At 37.5% G+C, this 17,600-nt stretch overlaps 1 protein-coding gene across 5 annotated transcripts in view; it reads left to right on the top strand.

Annotated features, from left to right (window-relative positions):
• Nucleotides 1-17,203, top strand: part of SEC23A (Sec23 homolog A, COPII coat complex component) — a 66,645-nt gene extending 49,442 nt beyond the window's left edge. For all 5 annotated transcript variants that reach the window (XM_030318991.1, XM_032593702.1, XM_030318989.2 and 2 more), the window contains 4 exons: nucleotides 504-590; nucleotides 2,117-2,272; nucleotides 4,548-4,613; nucleotides 15,803-17,203. In XM_030318991.1, coding sequence (XP_030174851.1) covers nucleotides 504-590; nucleotides 2,117-2,272; nucleotides 4,548-4,613; nucleotides 15,803-15,892 — 399 coding nt within the window. In that variant the 3' untranslated portion in view covers nucleotides 15,893-17,203. The remainder of the gene's footprint in view (nucleotides 1-503; nucleotides 591-2,116; nucleotides 2,273-4,547; nucleotides 4,614-15,802) is intronic.
• Nucleotides 17,204-17,600: the final 397 nt, after the last annotated feature.

Here is a 17,600-nt window from a genome sequence, read left to right as displayed (position 1 = left end):
CCGTCTCCTTTTGCTGACTTCTTCCTTTCAGATCTCTTAAGTGTTGGCATGCTCTAGGGCTCTATCTCTGGATTCTTCTCTGTCTTCCTTTCTCTGAGTGATACAGTATAATCACATAGCTTTAATTACCATCTTTATGCATGTGATACCCAAATATATGTCATTAATTCTGGCCACTCCCTTTCATTTTCTATTTAGAACTATTTTTCTGTCTCCAAATTTCCCCTTTCCCAAGCTTTTTTTTGTCTATCACTCAGTGGGGTCATCACCAGACTTAGGAGTTATCCCTAATTTTCTCTTGGCTTTACTCTGGTTTTCTATTGTTACCTTAGTTGTGATTTCTCAGAAAATTAAAATACACTGTAAGAATTCATGAAAGCAAGATGTCTTAAGTTATAAGGTAGAAATTTAAAGTTTTAAAAATATCTTGGAAAGATCTATTTTGTATCTTTAAATAATTTATTTTTCCATCTTCCTCTTCTCTCATTGTTTTCTTCCATTAGCCGGTTCTTCTTGATAGCAGCAGTATTCTTGCAGATCGCATTCTTCTCATGGACACGTTCTTCCAGATTTTGATTTACCATGGTGAGGTAAGATTCCATAGCATTTAAAGCTATGCATGTATGTGCAATAAAGTCTTTTTATTTATGGAAACTTTCCCCTCTTCACTAAATGGCTACTGTTTCCTCTATGATAAGCTTTTATTTCCATTTTTATAAAATAGGTTTAAATATGATTTTTCCTACTACAGGTTTTTAGACTTCATTTGCAGTTTACCCACCTGTGGTTATTTTGTCCATTTGTCTACATACGATTCAACAAGTGGATTTTACACAAAGCATAGTATTGTGAAAGTAAGGACATTGATGTAAACATAGGAGTATAATACTTTTGATTTTACCTGAAGACCTCAAGAGGAGAAAAGTCTGCCTTTGTCAGTAGGCAGGCTTTCCCTTTCATTATTTCACGTAATCATTTAAAAGTATTCTGTATGATGTGTATAAAGCACTTTATTCTTAAAAATATTCCACATGATCTAAAAACTCATTTAAAGCATAAGTGAATTAAAATTTATACCTTCTCTTAATTGGAATGGTAAATTATTGAAAAGAGAAGAATATTTGAGTAGTCAGTAAACTTTAATTCAGTTCTTTAGCAGAGGTCTGTTCATTCCTGCACTTACTCACTCAGCAATAATTAAATGCTTTCTCTGTATAAGAAAGTACTGTTTTCTGGATGCCTTGAAAGATAGAGATTCGTTTTTCATAGACCCACACTCAAACTTCTAGTCTAGAATTATAGTAACTTGTGCAGATTTACTTTTCCAATTGTTTTAGTTGTGAGTTTAGATTTGCACTGTAAGAGTAGAGGTGTTACTCAAAATATCCTTTTGAGTAATATTATCTAGACCTTTTAAAAGATTTACTGATTATTGTTTTTAATTGATATCAGTACTAATGTCCTTTAATTTTTAAGAATAATGCCTATTACATGACAGTGAAATATTTTGCTTTTGTGTGTGTGTGTGTGTGTGTGTGTAATTTTAAGTAGCTTGTTAATGTAATTAAAGGAGAAGTCTGAAATGCACATGACTGTTCCTCTGTTAACTACAAAGATATAAAGTGATGCAGAGTATGTATTGACTGATGCAGTTAAGTTAGAAACCAAACCAAATTTAAATTTTTGGTTGATTTAATCCCATGCTTTTTGGAGCCATTACCTTAATAAAAGAATTGACTCAGATGCTCTTTCCAGGCATATTTATAGTGTTATTGCTATTATTATTAAAGTTTTTATGTTTTCATGTCTTGCTAGAATGTAACTCCATTGATAAAGATTTTATAATAGTCGGTGATTAATTTTGAAGTATCTGGGAAGTCTTCTGTTAGCAAATTTTCTGGTTTATTACTTCTTTTTACTTTTAAAGGAGAAGTAACCTCATTTTTCATGTATTTACTCAAAAATACGTAGTATTAATTTAAAACCTGAGATAAATGAAATAATGATCTATAGTTTTCTTATTTTCTGAAGATTAATTCCTTTCTAAAAATCTCTTAAAGATTTTGAATAGGTAAGAAATTAAAAGTAATAATTCCTTTAATTGTTTTAAAATTAGACTATTGCACAGTGGCGCAAGTCAGGATACCAAGACATGCCAGAATATGAAAATTTCCGCCATCTTCTACAAGCCCCAGTGGATGATGCCCAGGAGATTCTTCACTCCAGATTTCCAATGCCAAGATACATTGATACTGAACATGGAGGTAGCCAGGTAAGTACAGTTAATTTGCTTGTTGCTAGTTTTGTAATGAGTTGTTGCTATTTGCCTTCTGACTTTAATTTGAATAGACTGCTTCCCAAAGCAAGTAAAAGAGGGAGGAGATGGATAGGAGGAGGTTTACAAGGGAAAATATGCTTGCTTTTTGCCTTAGCTTTGAGTGCAAAGCAGTGGTTATTGACTCGTTACCTAAAGCTAGCAGTTTCTCCCATCTTCTGCTACCAGCCCAGATTTAATAACAGAGCCAGGATGGTGTTATCGTGGTTTGTCTGCTTTAGCTGAGCAAGAAGAGCAAGTTGGAAAATAATTTAGTGTACCTTTTTCAGTGTAATTTTCTTTAATCTGTGTATTTAATGAAAAAGTCTATGAATATGAAGTTTATGGTAACAATTTTTTTGTTTTCTTCATTCTGTCATTTCAGTTTTCTAGAAAATGTCATGTAATAGGAAAACATTATGATATTACAAAAGGTTTTGTGGTTTTTAGAATTATTAGGATTAAATAAGATACATGTACATATACACATGTACATATATGTGTGCATATAGCCTTTCAGAAGGCTAAGTTGAAGACCCCTTAACATACACTCTTTTTTTTTTAAATGTTTATTTATTTCTGAGAAAGAGAAAGTGCAAGCAGGGAAGGGACAGAGAGAGAGGAAGATACAGAATCCAAAGCAGGCAACAGGCTCTGAACTGTCAGCACAGAGCCCAATGTGGGGCTCAAACTCATGAACTGCGAGATCATGACATGAGCCAAAGCTGGACACCCAACTGACTGAGCCACTCAAGAGCCTCCTCCCCTCCGCCTTTTTTAATTTAATTTGAGGTTGAGAGTAAGTGGGGGAAAGGGGCAGAGGGAAAGACCGAGAATCTCAAGCAGGCTTCATGCTCAGCATGGAGCCTGATGTGGAGCTCAATCCCATGAGCCTAGGATCATGACCTGAGCCAAAATCAAGAGTTGGATGCTCAACCTACTGAGCCACCCAGACACCCCCATACACTTGTTTTTTTGTTTTTTAACTTTGTTTTTATTTAGTTTGAGAGAGAGAGCAAGCAGGGGAGGGACAGAGAGAGAGAGAAACAGAATCCCAAGCAGGCTCTGTGCTGTCAGCATAGAGTCCGATGTGGGGCTCAGTCTCATAAACCATGAGATCACGACCTGAGTAGAAATCAAGAGTTGGACACTTAACCGACTATGTCACCCAGGTGCCTCAGGTGCCTCTGTACACTCTGAAAACACTTTTTACTTCTCCCTTGTAATTTTATTAGAATTATAATAAAGTAATTATAGATTATTATAAGTTTGTTTCTCTTCTCCTTAAAGGCAGGGATCTTGCTTCATTTATTGTTGTATCCGTAGTGCCTAGTGCAGTATTATAAAGTAGGTGGTAAATATCAGTAACTATTATTCAGAAATGATAGCAGTTATTTTTAGGATTTTATTATATTTATAATAGGAGCTACCACGTATTGAGAATTTGCAAAGCTGATAGTACTTTACACACCTTATCCCATTGGACCCCTCTAACAATTCTGTTGTTACCTCCATTTTACAGATAATAAAACCAAGACTTAGGTTACTTGTCACCAAGGAAACACAGTAAATGGAGAAACTGGGATTTGAATCTAGGTGTTCTGACTCTAGAGCCAATTTTCTTGTGTTAAGCTGCTTACTCATAGAGTAGAAAATGATTTTGTGTGGTATTAAATTTCAAAAGATAGGACTGCTTGTGTTCTTCCAATATGAAATTATATTCATGCCTGGTTCTCTCCTCAATGTCTTACCATCTTACCATGTATAGTGCTATTTTCTGCTTTTATTTTGGTTATTATTTTTACAATGATATGACTTAATGGATAGATGGTTAAAATGTTAGGTAACTTGTCTTATGGAATAGCCTGCAGTTTAAAAAAGTTTGAGAGTCATTGTTTAAAGAATGTGTAGGTCACTTTTTGGAACTTCAAACCTCTGATGATGTTTCAGACCAAGTGTTTAGTAAAATTCACACTAATCTTGTCCTACTTGTTGCACACATAATTTTTATATACTGAATTTTTTACTAATTTATTATTTGTTGTTATGAATGTATGATTTAGAGAGAAGAGGGTATATTTATTTGTAACATGTAGTGGCCTACATATTTCCAAAATTAGTTCATTTTTAAAAAGTTGCCTTTTAATTAAATTTTAGATCACATAATGTATTTGTTTGGCTCATATTAACTAAATCTATTTTTGATGGATGTTATTTCTTCTTTGCTTTTAAGGCCCGTTTCCTGCTTTCAAAAGTCAACCCTTCCCAGACTCATAATAATATGTATGCCTGGGGACAGGTAAGTGTAAATAGTGGATGTGGGAAATTATTTCTTTATGTATTTATAGTTTGTCATTTTAATGAGAACTACACATTTTCCTACATATTTGCTAATGATTTCTGTTGCAAAAGTAATGAAAAAATGAGTAGAAAATCGAATTAAGCATTTGGTGGCACCATAGAAAATAAAAAGTAATTATGTCAAATAGAATTCCTTCATATCCCAAGTTTAATACTACACCCTTGAGACAAAAAGCAATATAGTGTATAAGATAGGAAGTGATGATTTAAGCTAATACTAGGACATGAACTACAAAAGGGCCACACATAGTAAGTTGGAGAGGTCAGGGATTGTAGTTGAATAAGAGTGGCAGGAAGCCTGGAAATCATTGTTAATATATTTTAATTTTTTTAAATGTCCTACCTCTTGATACAGTATATCAACATTTATTGAGTGTCCAATGTACAGGATTCTGTATTGGTACTTCAGAGTACATAGTGATCATCCTTTTTTTTTTTTTTTTTTTTAATGTTTCAGGTTCTTATTTAAATTCTAGTTAGTTAACATACAGTGTAATATTTGTTTCAGGAGTAGAATTTAGTGATTCATCGTTTTTATCATCCCTGCTTTTTTTTTTTTAATTTTTTTAAATGTTTATTTATATTTTGAGAGAGACAGAGACTGAGCGTGAGCCAGGGAGGGGCAGAGAGAGAGGGAGACACAGAATCTGAAGCAGGCTCCAGGCTCCGAGCTGTCAGCACAGAGCCTGACATGGGGCTTGAACTCACGAGCCATGAGATCATGACCTGAGCCCAAGTCAGACACTTAACCAACTGAGCCACCCAGGTGCCCCTTGATTATCCCTGCTTTTAAAGAGTTTGTAGTCTAGTATTAGGAAAAGATACATATCTGAGTAATTAAAATACATGAGTCATTATAAGATATGTTCTTTTAGAAAGATATAAAATATAGAGGGTTTAGAGAAGGAAGAGAGGAAGAGAGCACATGGTGGCAGCAGGAGACAGTGTGTGATAAGAAAAGAGCTCAGGAGAGGGGACATTTCCTTATAGAATGGTTACTATTTGAAGAAGTAGAAATTGTATGAGGAAGGGAATTCCAGGTAGAGGACAGTAAGGTACAGGGACATATAGGGATGAATAGAACAATAAACTGGAAATGTATTGTGCAGTTAAATTGTAGAGGATTTTGAATGCCAGATTGAGTGCTGAGGAGCTGAATCTATTGGTAAGTAATAAAACATTACTAAAGGCTTTTGGGCAGAGGAGCAAATTTGAGTCTTAGAAAATATAGTTGAATCTTAAGATTAATTGAGAACAGTCTGTAGGTTGAAACTATATTTTGAAGTAATCCAAATGAGGGGGATTGAAGGCAAGATAGTGAAAAGGAATAGATTTTGGTGATATTTTAAAAGTGGAACTAGTGAGATTTGCTAGAAGTTGTAGGAAAGTAAAAGTTACTCTAAGGCAAGATCGCTAAATGCAAAATCTGAATTCTGATTGGATTCTAGATTAGAGAAAACAGCTATAAAGAACATAAATGGGATGATTTGTATCCCATTTGAATATGGACCATATATCAGATACAGGTATAATATTAAATTTCTGGAGTGTGATTCTGCTGTTGTGGTTATATAGGAGGGTGTCCTTGACCTTGGGAGATATATCCTGAAGTGTTTGGGGGTGGGGCACCTGATTGGCTCAGTCGGTTAAGCATCCGACTTTGGCTCAGGTCATGATCTTGCAGTTCATGCATTTGAGTTCCGTGTTGGGGTCTGTGCTGACAGCTTGGAGCCTGGAGCCTGCTTCAGATTCTGTGTTTCCCTCTCTCTCTGCTTCTCCCCTGCTCATACTCTGTGTATCTTTAAAAAATAAATAAACATTAAAAAAAACTGTTTGGGGGTAAAATACCATGAAGTGTTCAACTTACAGAAATGATTCAACAACAAAAAAAAAGGAGAGGAAGAATATATAGAAACAAAGCAAATGTGGCAAAATAAAATGTTAATCAGTGAATGTAGGTAGAGTATGTGGGTGTTCATTGTACTTTTCTCTCAACTGTTCTGTAGGTTTGAATTTTTAAAAAATAGTTGAGGGAGGGGCGCCTGGATGGCACAGTCAGTTAGGTGTCCAACTTCGGCTCAGGTCATGATTTCGCAGTTTGTGAGTTCGAGTCCTGCGTCGGGCTCTGTGCTGACAGCTCAGAGCCTGGAGCCTGCTTCAGATTCTCCTTCTCTCCTTCTCTCCTTCTCTCTCCTTCTCTCTCTTCCTTCTCTCCTTCCCTTCCCCCACTTGTGCTCTGTCTCTCTCTATCAAAAATAAATAAATGTAAAAAATAATTGAGGGAGTACAAGGTAAATGTAGGGTTTTGAGCCTGGGTAACTAGGAGAACATGTGCCAGTAAGTGGGAAGGTAGAGAGAAAACGTTTGATTTTAGGCACGTTGAGTTTGAGGTAACATCTAGATGGCCAAATGGAGCAGGCTGTTAGAAATTTGGGTTTGGTGATGAGGCAAGGATGTGAAAGTTGATCATGGATAAGTTATATTTAAAGTCATCAGTGTTACTTGTCCAAGGAAAGTGCAGAGAGGCAGAGGAAGGATGAGATAAAACCTTGAGGAAGTACAAGTGGTAGGAGTATTTTATAAATAATCACAGAGGTGGGAGGAAAATGAAAAGAATACTATACCATGGCATAACAGGTGAGGGAGGACTTTATAGAAAAAAGAAGCAAGAGAGTTAACAGATTCTGAGATGCTGCAGATGTTTGAAGGAGGGTGAGGGTAGATGGATTTCAAGGGTCATTTGTGGCCCTGGTAAGCAGTTATTTTATTTTATTTTATTTATTTTATTTTATTTTATTTTATTTTATTTTATTTTTTTAATGTTTATTTATTTTTGAGAGAGAGACAGAGTGTGAGCAGGGGAGGGGCAGAGACAGAGGGAGGCATAGAATCTGAAGCAGGCTCTAGGCTCTGAGCTGTCAGCACAGAACCAAACGTGGGGCTCAAAATCATGAACTGTGAGATCATGACCTCAGCCCAAGTCGGACATTTAACTGACTGAGCCACCCAGGCACCCCTCTGGTAGGCAGTTTTATTTTATTTAAAAAAAAATTTTTTTTTAATGTTTATTTTTGAGACAGAGAGAGACAGAGCATGAACGGGGGAGGGTCACAGAGAGAGGGAGACACAGAATCGGAAACAGGCTCCAGGCTCTGAGCTGTCAGCACAGAGCCCGACGCGGGGCTCGAACCCACCGACCGCGAGATTGTGACCTGAGCCGAAGTCGGACGCTTAACCGACCAAGCCACCCAGGCGCCCCTCTGGTAGGCAGTTTTAAATAGTGGTTGAGTAGAAGATAGATTGTAAGGAATTAGTGGGTGCTAAAGAAGTGGAGGTTGTAATTGTAAATGGTTCTTTTGCAAATTTAGCCTGATTTCAAGTAATAGGATAGAAGGTTGATTGTTATTAGGGTAAAGGCACGGAGTTTATTTGTAGACCAAGTATAAGATGCTGACAAAATAACAGCTTATAACAGCTTATAGATATTTAAGATCCTCAAAAGCAGATCATGTGATCACAAGCACGATATGGAGTTTCAGCATTGGTAAGGAGGCAGGACATTTATTTCTGCAAAAGCAAATGGTATGAAGGGTGATGACAGAGAAGGACATTGAGGAGAGAAAGCTCACATTGGGTAATTGCCTATTTCTTTTCAGTAATGGTGAATTATTTGCTAAGAGTGAGAAATGCTAGGGGTAAAGGACTAGAAAATAGAAAAGATGTTAAAACAGCTATAAGGAGGGGCACCTGGGTGTCTCAGTCGTTTAAGCATCAGACTTCGGCTCAGGTCATAATCTCGCGGTCCGTGAGTTCGAGCCCCGTGTCGGGCTCTGTGCTGACAACTCAGAGCCTGGAGCCAGTTTCAGATTCTGTGTCTCCCTCTCTCTCTGACCCTCCCCCGTTCATGCTCTGTTTCTCTCTGTCTCAAAAAAAATAAATAAACGTTAAAAAAAAAAAAACAAACAGCTATACGGAATATAAGAAAGCAACAGCAGGTAAATAAGAAGCTTTTACAGCAGTGAGGGGCCACTTTATTTACTATTAATTTCTGTAGCTTGCTTCCATTATGTTCTTTAGCCATGCTTTATAGTTCAGGCATTGCATCAAAGATGATAGACTTTGGGGGGTGATTTAGCACTTCGGATAAGAAAGATGGACACATTAAAGGGAGTGCAATAATTTAGAGCAATGTTAAATGACTATGAAGTTCAGGCTGGGTAGAAAATAAATGAAGCAGTGATTAGGATGAAGATGCCTTCCGTTTGAATATAGAGGTGCCTCAATATTTTGCCCTCATTGCTCTGCATACACTGTTCTTCTGGGCAATTGCATACATCCTGTGTCTTCAGCTTTCATCTGAGGCTAACTTACAAACCTCTCCCTTTGGTTTGGCCTCACATTGAGCTATAGACTGTTACATATCACTTGAGTTTCCTGTAGACATTTCATAAGCTGTGTGTGCCAACTTGAACTTCTCTTTCATACCATCTTGTTCTGCCTGACTTTCTCATTTTTACAGAGGGCCCCACCATATCTCATTTCCCAAGGCTTGGAACTGTAGTCATTTGCATTTTATTTTCTCCCTTCTGTCTCTAACTGTTCACAAATGGTTGGATCTATTTCCCTTATCTGTTCCCTCCTTTCCCGGTCACTAACTGAGGTCAAGCCCTGTTACTATTCACATAGACTGTCAGTGCTTCAGCCCTTTTCTTTCCATTTTGGCACTGGCCAGAGTAGTCTCTGTAATGCAGTTCTTGGTCAGAGTACTTCCTAGAAATCTTTAATCTTAAATAACCCCTTATGGAATTACATATAAACTCTTTATAAGACCTTCTTTTGAGGGTCATTTATGGCATAATCCAAATAAGTTTTCCCACTTTTAGCTACTGTTTAGTCTTATTCCACTTTGAATATACTAAGCATGTTACCCTCTGTGTGACTTGTCCCTATCACCACTTATACACATGGTAGCCGTCCATCAAGGCTGAGTTCAAAGTTCACTTACTCCTTGAAATTTTTTCTGTCATCGCATGACTTGATTTGTATACTATCTCTGCCCCTTCATTCCTTATTTTCATCCATTAAAAAAAAAATTTTTTTTAACATTTATTCATTTTTGAGAGTGAGAGAGACAGAGCATGAGCGGGGGAGGGGCAGAGAGAGAGGGAGACACAGAATCAGAAGCAGGCTCCAGGCTCCAAGCTGTCAGCACAGGGCCCGATGCGGGGCTCGGACTCATGGACTGCGAGATCATGACCTGAGCCGAAGTCAGACGCTCAACCGACTGAGCCACCCAGGTGCCCCTCATCCATTTCTGATGGGTCTTATCCTCCTGTTAGATTATAAGTTACTTGGGAGTAATAGCTATGTCCTTTTAATTTTTGACTTTCCACAGTACTTAAACGTAGCATGTATTGAGTATTACAGATCTGGGCAGGAGAACAGGGATTAGAGAGTATGGGAGCTTTGTGGAGGTGTTCAGGAGTTAAGGAGCATTTATGATATAGATAAATAAGTTGAATCCATGGTCTAAAAGTTCTGAAAGTTAAGGTTTTTATAGTGAGGACAGGAGCTCACTCTGGGAAGATGTAGAAAGAGTATATAGCACATGAGAGTAAAAAATGTAATGGATATACATATACATCATCAATATCACCCTCTACCCCATTCCACTTGCTGTAGAACAAAAAGCCAACTATGACGTGGAATTTTGGAATACAGAATGTACCATAAGTCAGCCTTTCCATTATACTTTAGTTATCTGAGTACTGGTTTTAGTTCTGGATCTCACAACTAAAGAGAAACTTGTTTAGGGAAAAAAGTTGCAAGAAAACAGGAAAGTAGCACCAGTTAATAAAGTTCATGGAAATGGTGATTAATCGTCAATATGGAGAAGGGGAGGTTGAAGGATACTTTAAAATAGTATTTGTCGGGTCCCCTATCAAATGCTCTGAGGGGCCAGGTGACTAACAGATGAGTGAAGCTGGATGAATATAAGAAATCTGATACTCTCATTGTGAAGAGGCAATACCTGGGGTCAGAGGGCTTATGGGAAGGATACAGAAATCCTTTTCCAAAGGGGGTAACTGTTCCTCCCCTCCAGCTGATTGTTGCCATTCACATAATTTAGTTAACAAAATGTTGTGAGCCCACATTAATGCAGACCAAATAAAATATATCTTTGTAGCTTAATTTCTACATTAAAAAATATAGTTTAGGGGCACCTGGGTGGCTCAGTCAGTTAAGCGTCCAACTTCGGCTCAGGTCATGATCTCACAGATCATGGTTTGAGCCCTGCGTCTGGCTCTGTGCACAGCTCAGAGTCTGGAGCCTGCTTCGGATTCTGTGTCTCCCTCTCTCTCTGCCCCTCCCCTGCTCACGCTCTGTCTCCCTCTCTCAAAAATAAACAAACATTAAAAAAAAAATTTTTTTTAATGTAGTTTAGATCATGTAAATAATAACTGGCTTCTTGCTTTTCTGGGTTTAAATTACAACATGGGGGCACCTGGTTGACTCGGTAGAGCATGCGACTCTCGACCTCGGGGTCATGAGTTCAAGCCCCACATTGGGCATGGAGCCTACTTAAAAAAAAATTACAACATGGAGATGTAGTTGGTAGACTTATAAAGAACTTGTTGAGCCGTTAAACATGGAGAAGCATCATTCTGGGCTGGTAGTTGAAACCTCTATAAGTTTTCAAAGTCTTCTCTTTGCCTTTTCCTCCTTGTGTATTACAGAGTTTAATATGTGCTTGATATGCACGGTAAGACTTGGTAAATATTAGTTTTTCTTGTTATCAATGGGGAAAAAAATTAAGTCTCTCCCTAAAGATATTTTAAATAGGAAAGAAAATCTGTTTTAAACTTTGAAGTTTATTATAGCCTGGAAGCAAAGGCATTAGAGGCATAAATGAGAGCCCTAAGGTCTTTCTTGACCTACGATTTTTGTAAATTATGCTATTATTTTTATAGATATCATAACTAATAAATTGAATCTATGCTGTTTTAGTTACTGTGCTGAGATTTTTATGCAGTCCTATTTAACCATCAAAACACTCTTATGAGGGAGTACTATTAACTGTATTTTTCAGAAGAGGAAATTGAGGCTTATATAGCTTAAGTAACTTATCCAGGATCACATAGGCAAATTATGGCAGGTCTGGATTTGACTCTAGGCCTTTATGACTGGAGAATCTGAATTTTTAATCATTAAATTAAATTGATGATTGCTATTTAGGAAGTTAACTTGGTAGCCAGGCATTTTACTAAAAATTATACAATCTTACACTTTAGTTTTCTTTTTGTCAGAAATCGAGTCCCCAGTGAGTTTTATCTATGGATGGCCTGAAGAGGGCACCACAGCAACACTGTTTCCCCATTGCTTGTAGTGCTACATATACTAAATGATATAAAGTTTAGATCTTTCTGCCTGAACCTGGATATATTTTAAGGAGGAAAAAGGCACAGTTGAAAAATTAAGATCAATCAGCTGCAAGTTTTTGATAAGTTTGAGGTGACTGTTACTATTTATAATTTCAAATAAGATCTCTACAGTATATAAATTAGAAAATTGATATATATTTTGCCTTGACCAGGAGAAATAGATCTGAGATTGGGTGAATTGAGGTGGAAAATGTGTAAATTGAAGAAAAATCAGGAATAGTTGCAGAAAGAAAAAAATCCAAGAGCTACCAGGTTATTACTAGTCTAAGTCATATTTTTGAGACCTTTGCTTCTCTGTGTTAACTGTGAATGTTGAATAAGGAAAGATATTTCAGTGTTATAAAATAATAGGTTTTTCAGAAAAGGTAATAATGATAATAGTTGAAACATGTATTCCTGTTGTGTGTGTCAGGTATTCTGTTTATTTATACAGTTGAACTTATTTAATCATTATAACAACCATGTGAAATAGGTCCTATTATTATCCTTATTTTAAAGATGAGGAAACTAAGACACAGAGGGGTTAAGTAACTTCCTCAAAGTCATACAGGCAGTAAGTGGCTGAGCAAGGAATTGAGCCCATGCAGTCTGGCTCCAAACTCCAAGCTGTTAATCCCAGTGCTATTGTCTCTCTTCCTTAACAAGTTTTTAAAATTCTTATAATTAGCTCATGAAAATACATAATAAAATGGACTTTTCTTTATTCAGCAGAAGTTATGGCAGGTCTGTGGCTATGCCAGACTAGAATTTACAAGAGCTATAAATTTCCATCTTACAGTTGATCCTCACTTGCTGATCTCTGAAAATTACCTAACTACTTTGTTTTAGATTTTTTATATTTACTTATAAATGAGAACTTGAGTATTAGGTGAAAAATTTAAAAATCCAGATATAAAATCTAGAAAACCTTTTTTAAAAATTTTTTTATTTATTTATTTTGAGAGAGACAGAGAAAGAAAGAGTAAGTGGGGGAGGGGCAGAAAGCGAGAATCCCAAGCAAGAATCCTGGGGTTCAATCCCAGGAACTGTGAGATCATGACTTGGGCCGAAATCAAGAGTCAGATAGATTCTCAACTGACTGAGCCACCCAAGCACCCCTAGAAAACCTTTTTCATTATTAGTGGATTGGATTACCAGGGTCATTCTGTCAACAGTTTTTATTAAAATAAAGGATAGGAATTTTCCCTAACTCTTGTTACTTAGAACCCACAGAGATCAATTAAAGTGACTTGAATGAAAAGTTATAAGAATAGTTTATTTTAAAAATGCTGTGTGGATGCCTGGGTGGCTCAGTCAGTTAAGTATCTGACTTTGGATCTGGTCATGATCTCACAGTTCATGAGTTTGAGCCTTGCATTGGGCTCTCTGCTGTCAGCACAGAGCCTGCTTCAGATTCTCTGTCCCCTTCTCTGTCTGCCCCTCCCGCACTTGTTCTCTCTTTCCCTCTCTCTCAAAAAAACAAAAATTTAAGGGGCGCCTGGGTGGCGCAGTCGGTTAAGCGTCCGACTTCAGCCAGGTCACGATCTCGCGCTCCGTGAGTTCGAGCCCCGCGTCGGGCTCTGGGCTGATGGCTCGGAGCCTGGAGCCTGTTTCCGATTCTGTGTCTCCCTCTCTCTCTGCCCCTCCCCCGTTCATGCTCTGTCTCTCTCTGTCCCAAAAATAAATAAACGTTGAAAAAAAAAAAATTAAAAAAAAAAATTTAAAAATAAATAAAAATACTGTAAATATTCTTCCTTCCAACTGGCATTTCTGTTAAAATATGTGTTTGTTTTTTTTTTTTTAAAGTGGGGGGGAGAGGGCCAGAGAGAAAGGGAGAGAGAATTTCAAGCAGACTCCATGCTCAGTGCAGAGCCCAACGTGGGGCTTGATCCTGGGATTCTGGGATCATGACCTGAGCCAAAATCAAGAGTCAGATGCTCAACTGACTGAGCCACCCAGGTGCCCCCAAATATGTGCAATATTATTTTCCTTAGTTTTCTTTTTTTTTATTTGAGAGAGAGCTTGTGAGCAGGGGCGAGGGGCAGAGGGAGAGGGAGAACAAGAGAACCTCAAGTAGGCTCCATGTTCAGCACAGAGCCTGACATGGGGCTCTATCCCATGACCCTGGGATTATGACCTGAGGTGAAAGCAAGAGTGGATACTCAACCAGCTGAGCCACCCTGGTGCCCCGAAATATGTGCAATTTTATTTTTTTATTTTTATTTTAGAGAGAAAGCGAGGGAGCACAAGCAGGAGAGAGGGAGAGAGGGGGAAAGAGAGAAGAGAGGGAGGGGAGAGAGAGAGGGAGGGGGGGAGAGAGAGAGAGAGGGAGAGAGAATCTTAAAAAGGCTCCATGCTGAGTGTGGAGTCCAGTGCAGGGCTCTATCCCATGACCTTGGCCAAAATCAAGAATCAGAAGCCCAAAATCAAGAGTCAGAAGCTCAACCGACTAAGCCACCCAGGTGCCTCTCAAGTGTATTTTAGTAGGCAGCAATAATCTCACCAAGAGAGATTTATTCCTTAGTAGTGATAAAAGCGGCAATACAGTCAAGACAAATGAACACTTACTTTAGTACTATAAAGATTAAGTTGGGTCTGGAGCTATTCTGATTCTGCGGTGCAAATCTGATGCTGACCACTTACTGGTAATGCAGATTCTGCAAGTGAAAGGACATGGTTCAGAACAAGACTGCCCCCAACTTCAGATGCCAGCTGCAGGTGGGATCCCAGGTTCCCTGTACTTCTGACCAACTAGCTACAGATCTGTGTGTGTGTGTGTGTGTGTGTGTGTGCGCGCGCGCACGCATGCGTGTGCGTGTGTATGTGTGTGTGGTTGTAGGGGGTGGCTTCCCCACAAGCCCCCCCTCAGGTTTGATAATTCCCTAGAACAACTCACAGAACTCAGGAGAGCACTGTTACCTATGATCACAGTTTTATTTTAAAGATTACAAATAAGGATTAGCGAAGAGACCCACAGAGTGAGGTCTGGAAGGGTTCTAGATAGAGCTTTTGTGTTCTTTCTCTGTAGAATCAGGTTGTGTCACCCTCCTAGCATTGATAAATTTGTTAAACAGGAAGCTCCACTGAGCTTTGGTGTCCAGAGTTACTTGTTTGTTTCTTTACTACCAGCCAGGATTGATTGAATCTCCAGCTCCCTTCCTCTTTTCCCTCCCTTCACCTCACTTCCCTTCCCTAGAGGTCAGGCTGTCTTAAATCCCCCCACCCCACCCTGTAATCATATTGATCTTTCTGGTGATTGGCCCTCATCCTGAGTTATCTCATCTCAAAGCATAAACTCAAGTGTGATCTGAGGGCTTATGAATAACAAAGACAGTATGTTTTCAAAGACACTATGTTAGGAAATTCCAAGGAATTTCTCTCTCGGGAACCTGGGACTAAGTAAGGCCAGTCAGATTCTGTATTATACAACTGGAGCATAGGCATTATTCTGCTTACAGTGATTTTCTTGTGATTTATTTATTTATTTACTTATTTACATTTTAAAAAATGTTTATTCCTTTATTTTTGAGAGAGAGAGAGAGAAAGAGAGAGACTAGAGAGAGTATGAGCACACATGTGCACAAGCCGGGGAGGGGCAGAGAGAGAGAGAGGGAGACGGGATCCAAAGCAGGCTCTGTGCTGTCAGCACACTCTATGTTAAAACTGCTATGTTTTAATCATAGCAAATATCTTTCTTTTCTTCCAGGAGTCTGGAGCACCTATTCTCACAGATGATGTTAGTTTACAAGTGTTTATGGATCACTTGAAGAAACTTGCTGTGTCAAGTGCTGCTTGAAGTGCTAAGCATATTAAGGACACTTAAGATGAAATAATACTTCAATTTCCTTTTTCAGTTTATCTGTGGAAACCAATACAGGTATCTCTCTAGACTCTTTGTATTAGTATGGTTTGAGACATGTGGAAAAATGTTCACATTTGTAGAATAAGCTGGAATATAAGAGCAATAAGAACAAATTTATTTTGCTTGCCACAGTATTATGGCTGGTTTTAGAAATCTGAGGTCTTTATAACTTAATTATGTTAAAGAGTTGAAATAGAGTTGGCCTTGCACTACAGAGACATAACTCATTTGTATATTGCAGAAAAATACAAAGTGGCACTGAATGTCCTTGCTGACTTTTTGAAAACTTGTTCCTTGATTTTAACCAAGTAAGCAAAATCATTGACAGTAATGATAAATGTGAACATTTTTGCCTATTCATTGAAATATATCTGTGATTTTCAAGCACTTATGTATACACCTTTTTCTGTACTTATTCTGTTAAGGCAGATTTATTTTTATGATGATTTGTTTAGGAATTATTTGACTTTATATATGGTAATTTTCATGAAGATAATTTAATGTTTTTGGTCATTTGGAAAAATAGTTTAGAGATGGAAAGTTTTTTGGGGTAACAATCCCACAACTGACAAATGTGAAATTCCCATAAAGTACCCAACCTATGTAATGAGACGTGATAAGTTTTTTAAAAAGGGAGATAGAAAATAAACCATTTTGTCAGAATGCGTTTTAGGAAGGCTTTGCAGTAAAATAACTGTCATCACTACTAAAGCAAATTTGGTTTTTACTGCATGGTTATGTTGTTTCCCCTTGTTTTTCTGAGGTAAATTTTACATTATATCCTTCAGTATTTTAACACTATTTTGGGAGTTTACATATTATTATTTCTGCTTCCATATTGTGAAATGTATTAAGTTCTTACTCAAACAGTATTATATAATATTTTGTTGAATTATATCATGTGGTGATGCTCAGTTTTATTTTGATTTATTCATTAGTATAATTCACTTTTACCTTTTAAAGTTTACTTGTAGCAAATGTTTACATTGCTAAAGCCAGATATGTTTGACAATGAAATTTATATCAAGTACTGCAAATAAAAGGTGGTGCTATGATAAATGCTTGGAAGGACAGTTTGATGATTGTACTTGCATGAACACAATCGTATGATAAAACAGAAACTTAAAAAAAAATGTTTATATGTTGTATTCAATTAAATAAATTGCTCTGTTCCATTTTATTTGAATTGAACTGTGCTAGGCCTAAATACCAATAAAATATACTTTTTCTGTGTTTTCCTGCTTATTTCAAAGTCTAATAAAGCCTGAGAAGCCTGATGTAAAATTAGACCAATTATAAAATCTGCTATGAGTAGATTAAAAAGTATTCATTTTTTAAGAATAGCTTTATTGGGGTATAATTCACACACCCACACAATTCACCCATTTAAAGTGTACAGCTCAGAGGTTCTTAGAATATTCAGAGTTGTGTAATCATCGACCACAGTTATTTTAAATGTTTTTATGTATTTTTGAGGAAGAGAGGAAGAGCACAAACAGGGGAGGGGCAGAGAAAGAGGGAGACGGGGGTGTGAAGCAAACTCTGCAGTGACAGCAGAGAGCCTGATGTGGGAGTCAAACTCACAAGCTGTGAGATCATGACCTGAGCCTAAGACAGATGCTTAACCAACAGAACCACTCAG

Source organism: Lynx canadensis, chromosome B3 (assembly GCF_007474595.2).
Source record: "Lynx canadensis isolate LIC74 chromosome B3, mLynCan4.pri.v2, whole genome shotgun sequence".
NCBI lineage: Eukaryota > Metazoa > Chordata > Mammalia > Carnivora > Felidae > Lynx > Lynx canadensis.
Note: the sequence above shows the minus strand (reverse complement) of the source record. Positions and strands in the feature narration are given on the sequence as shown.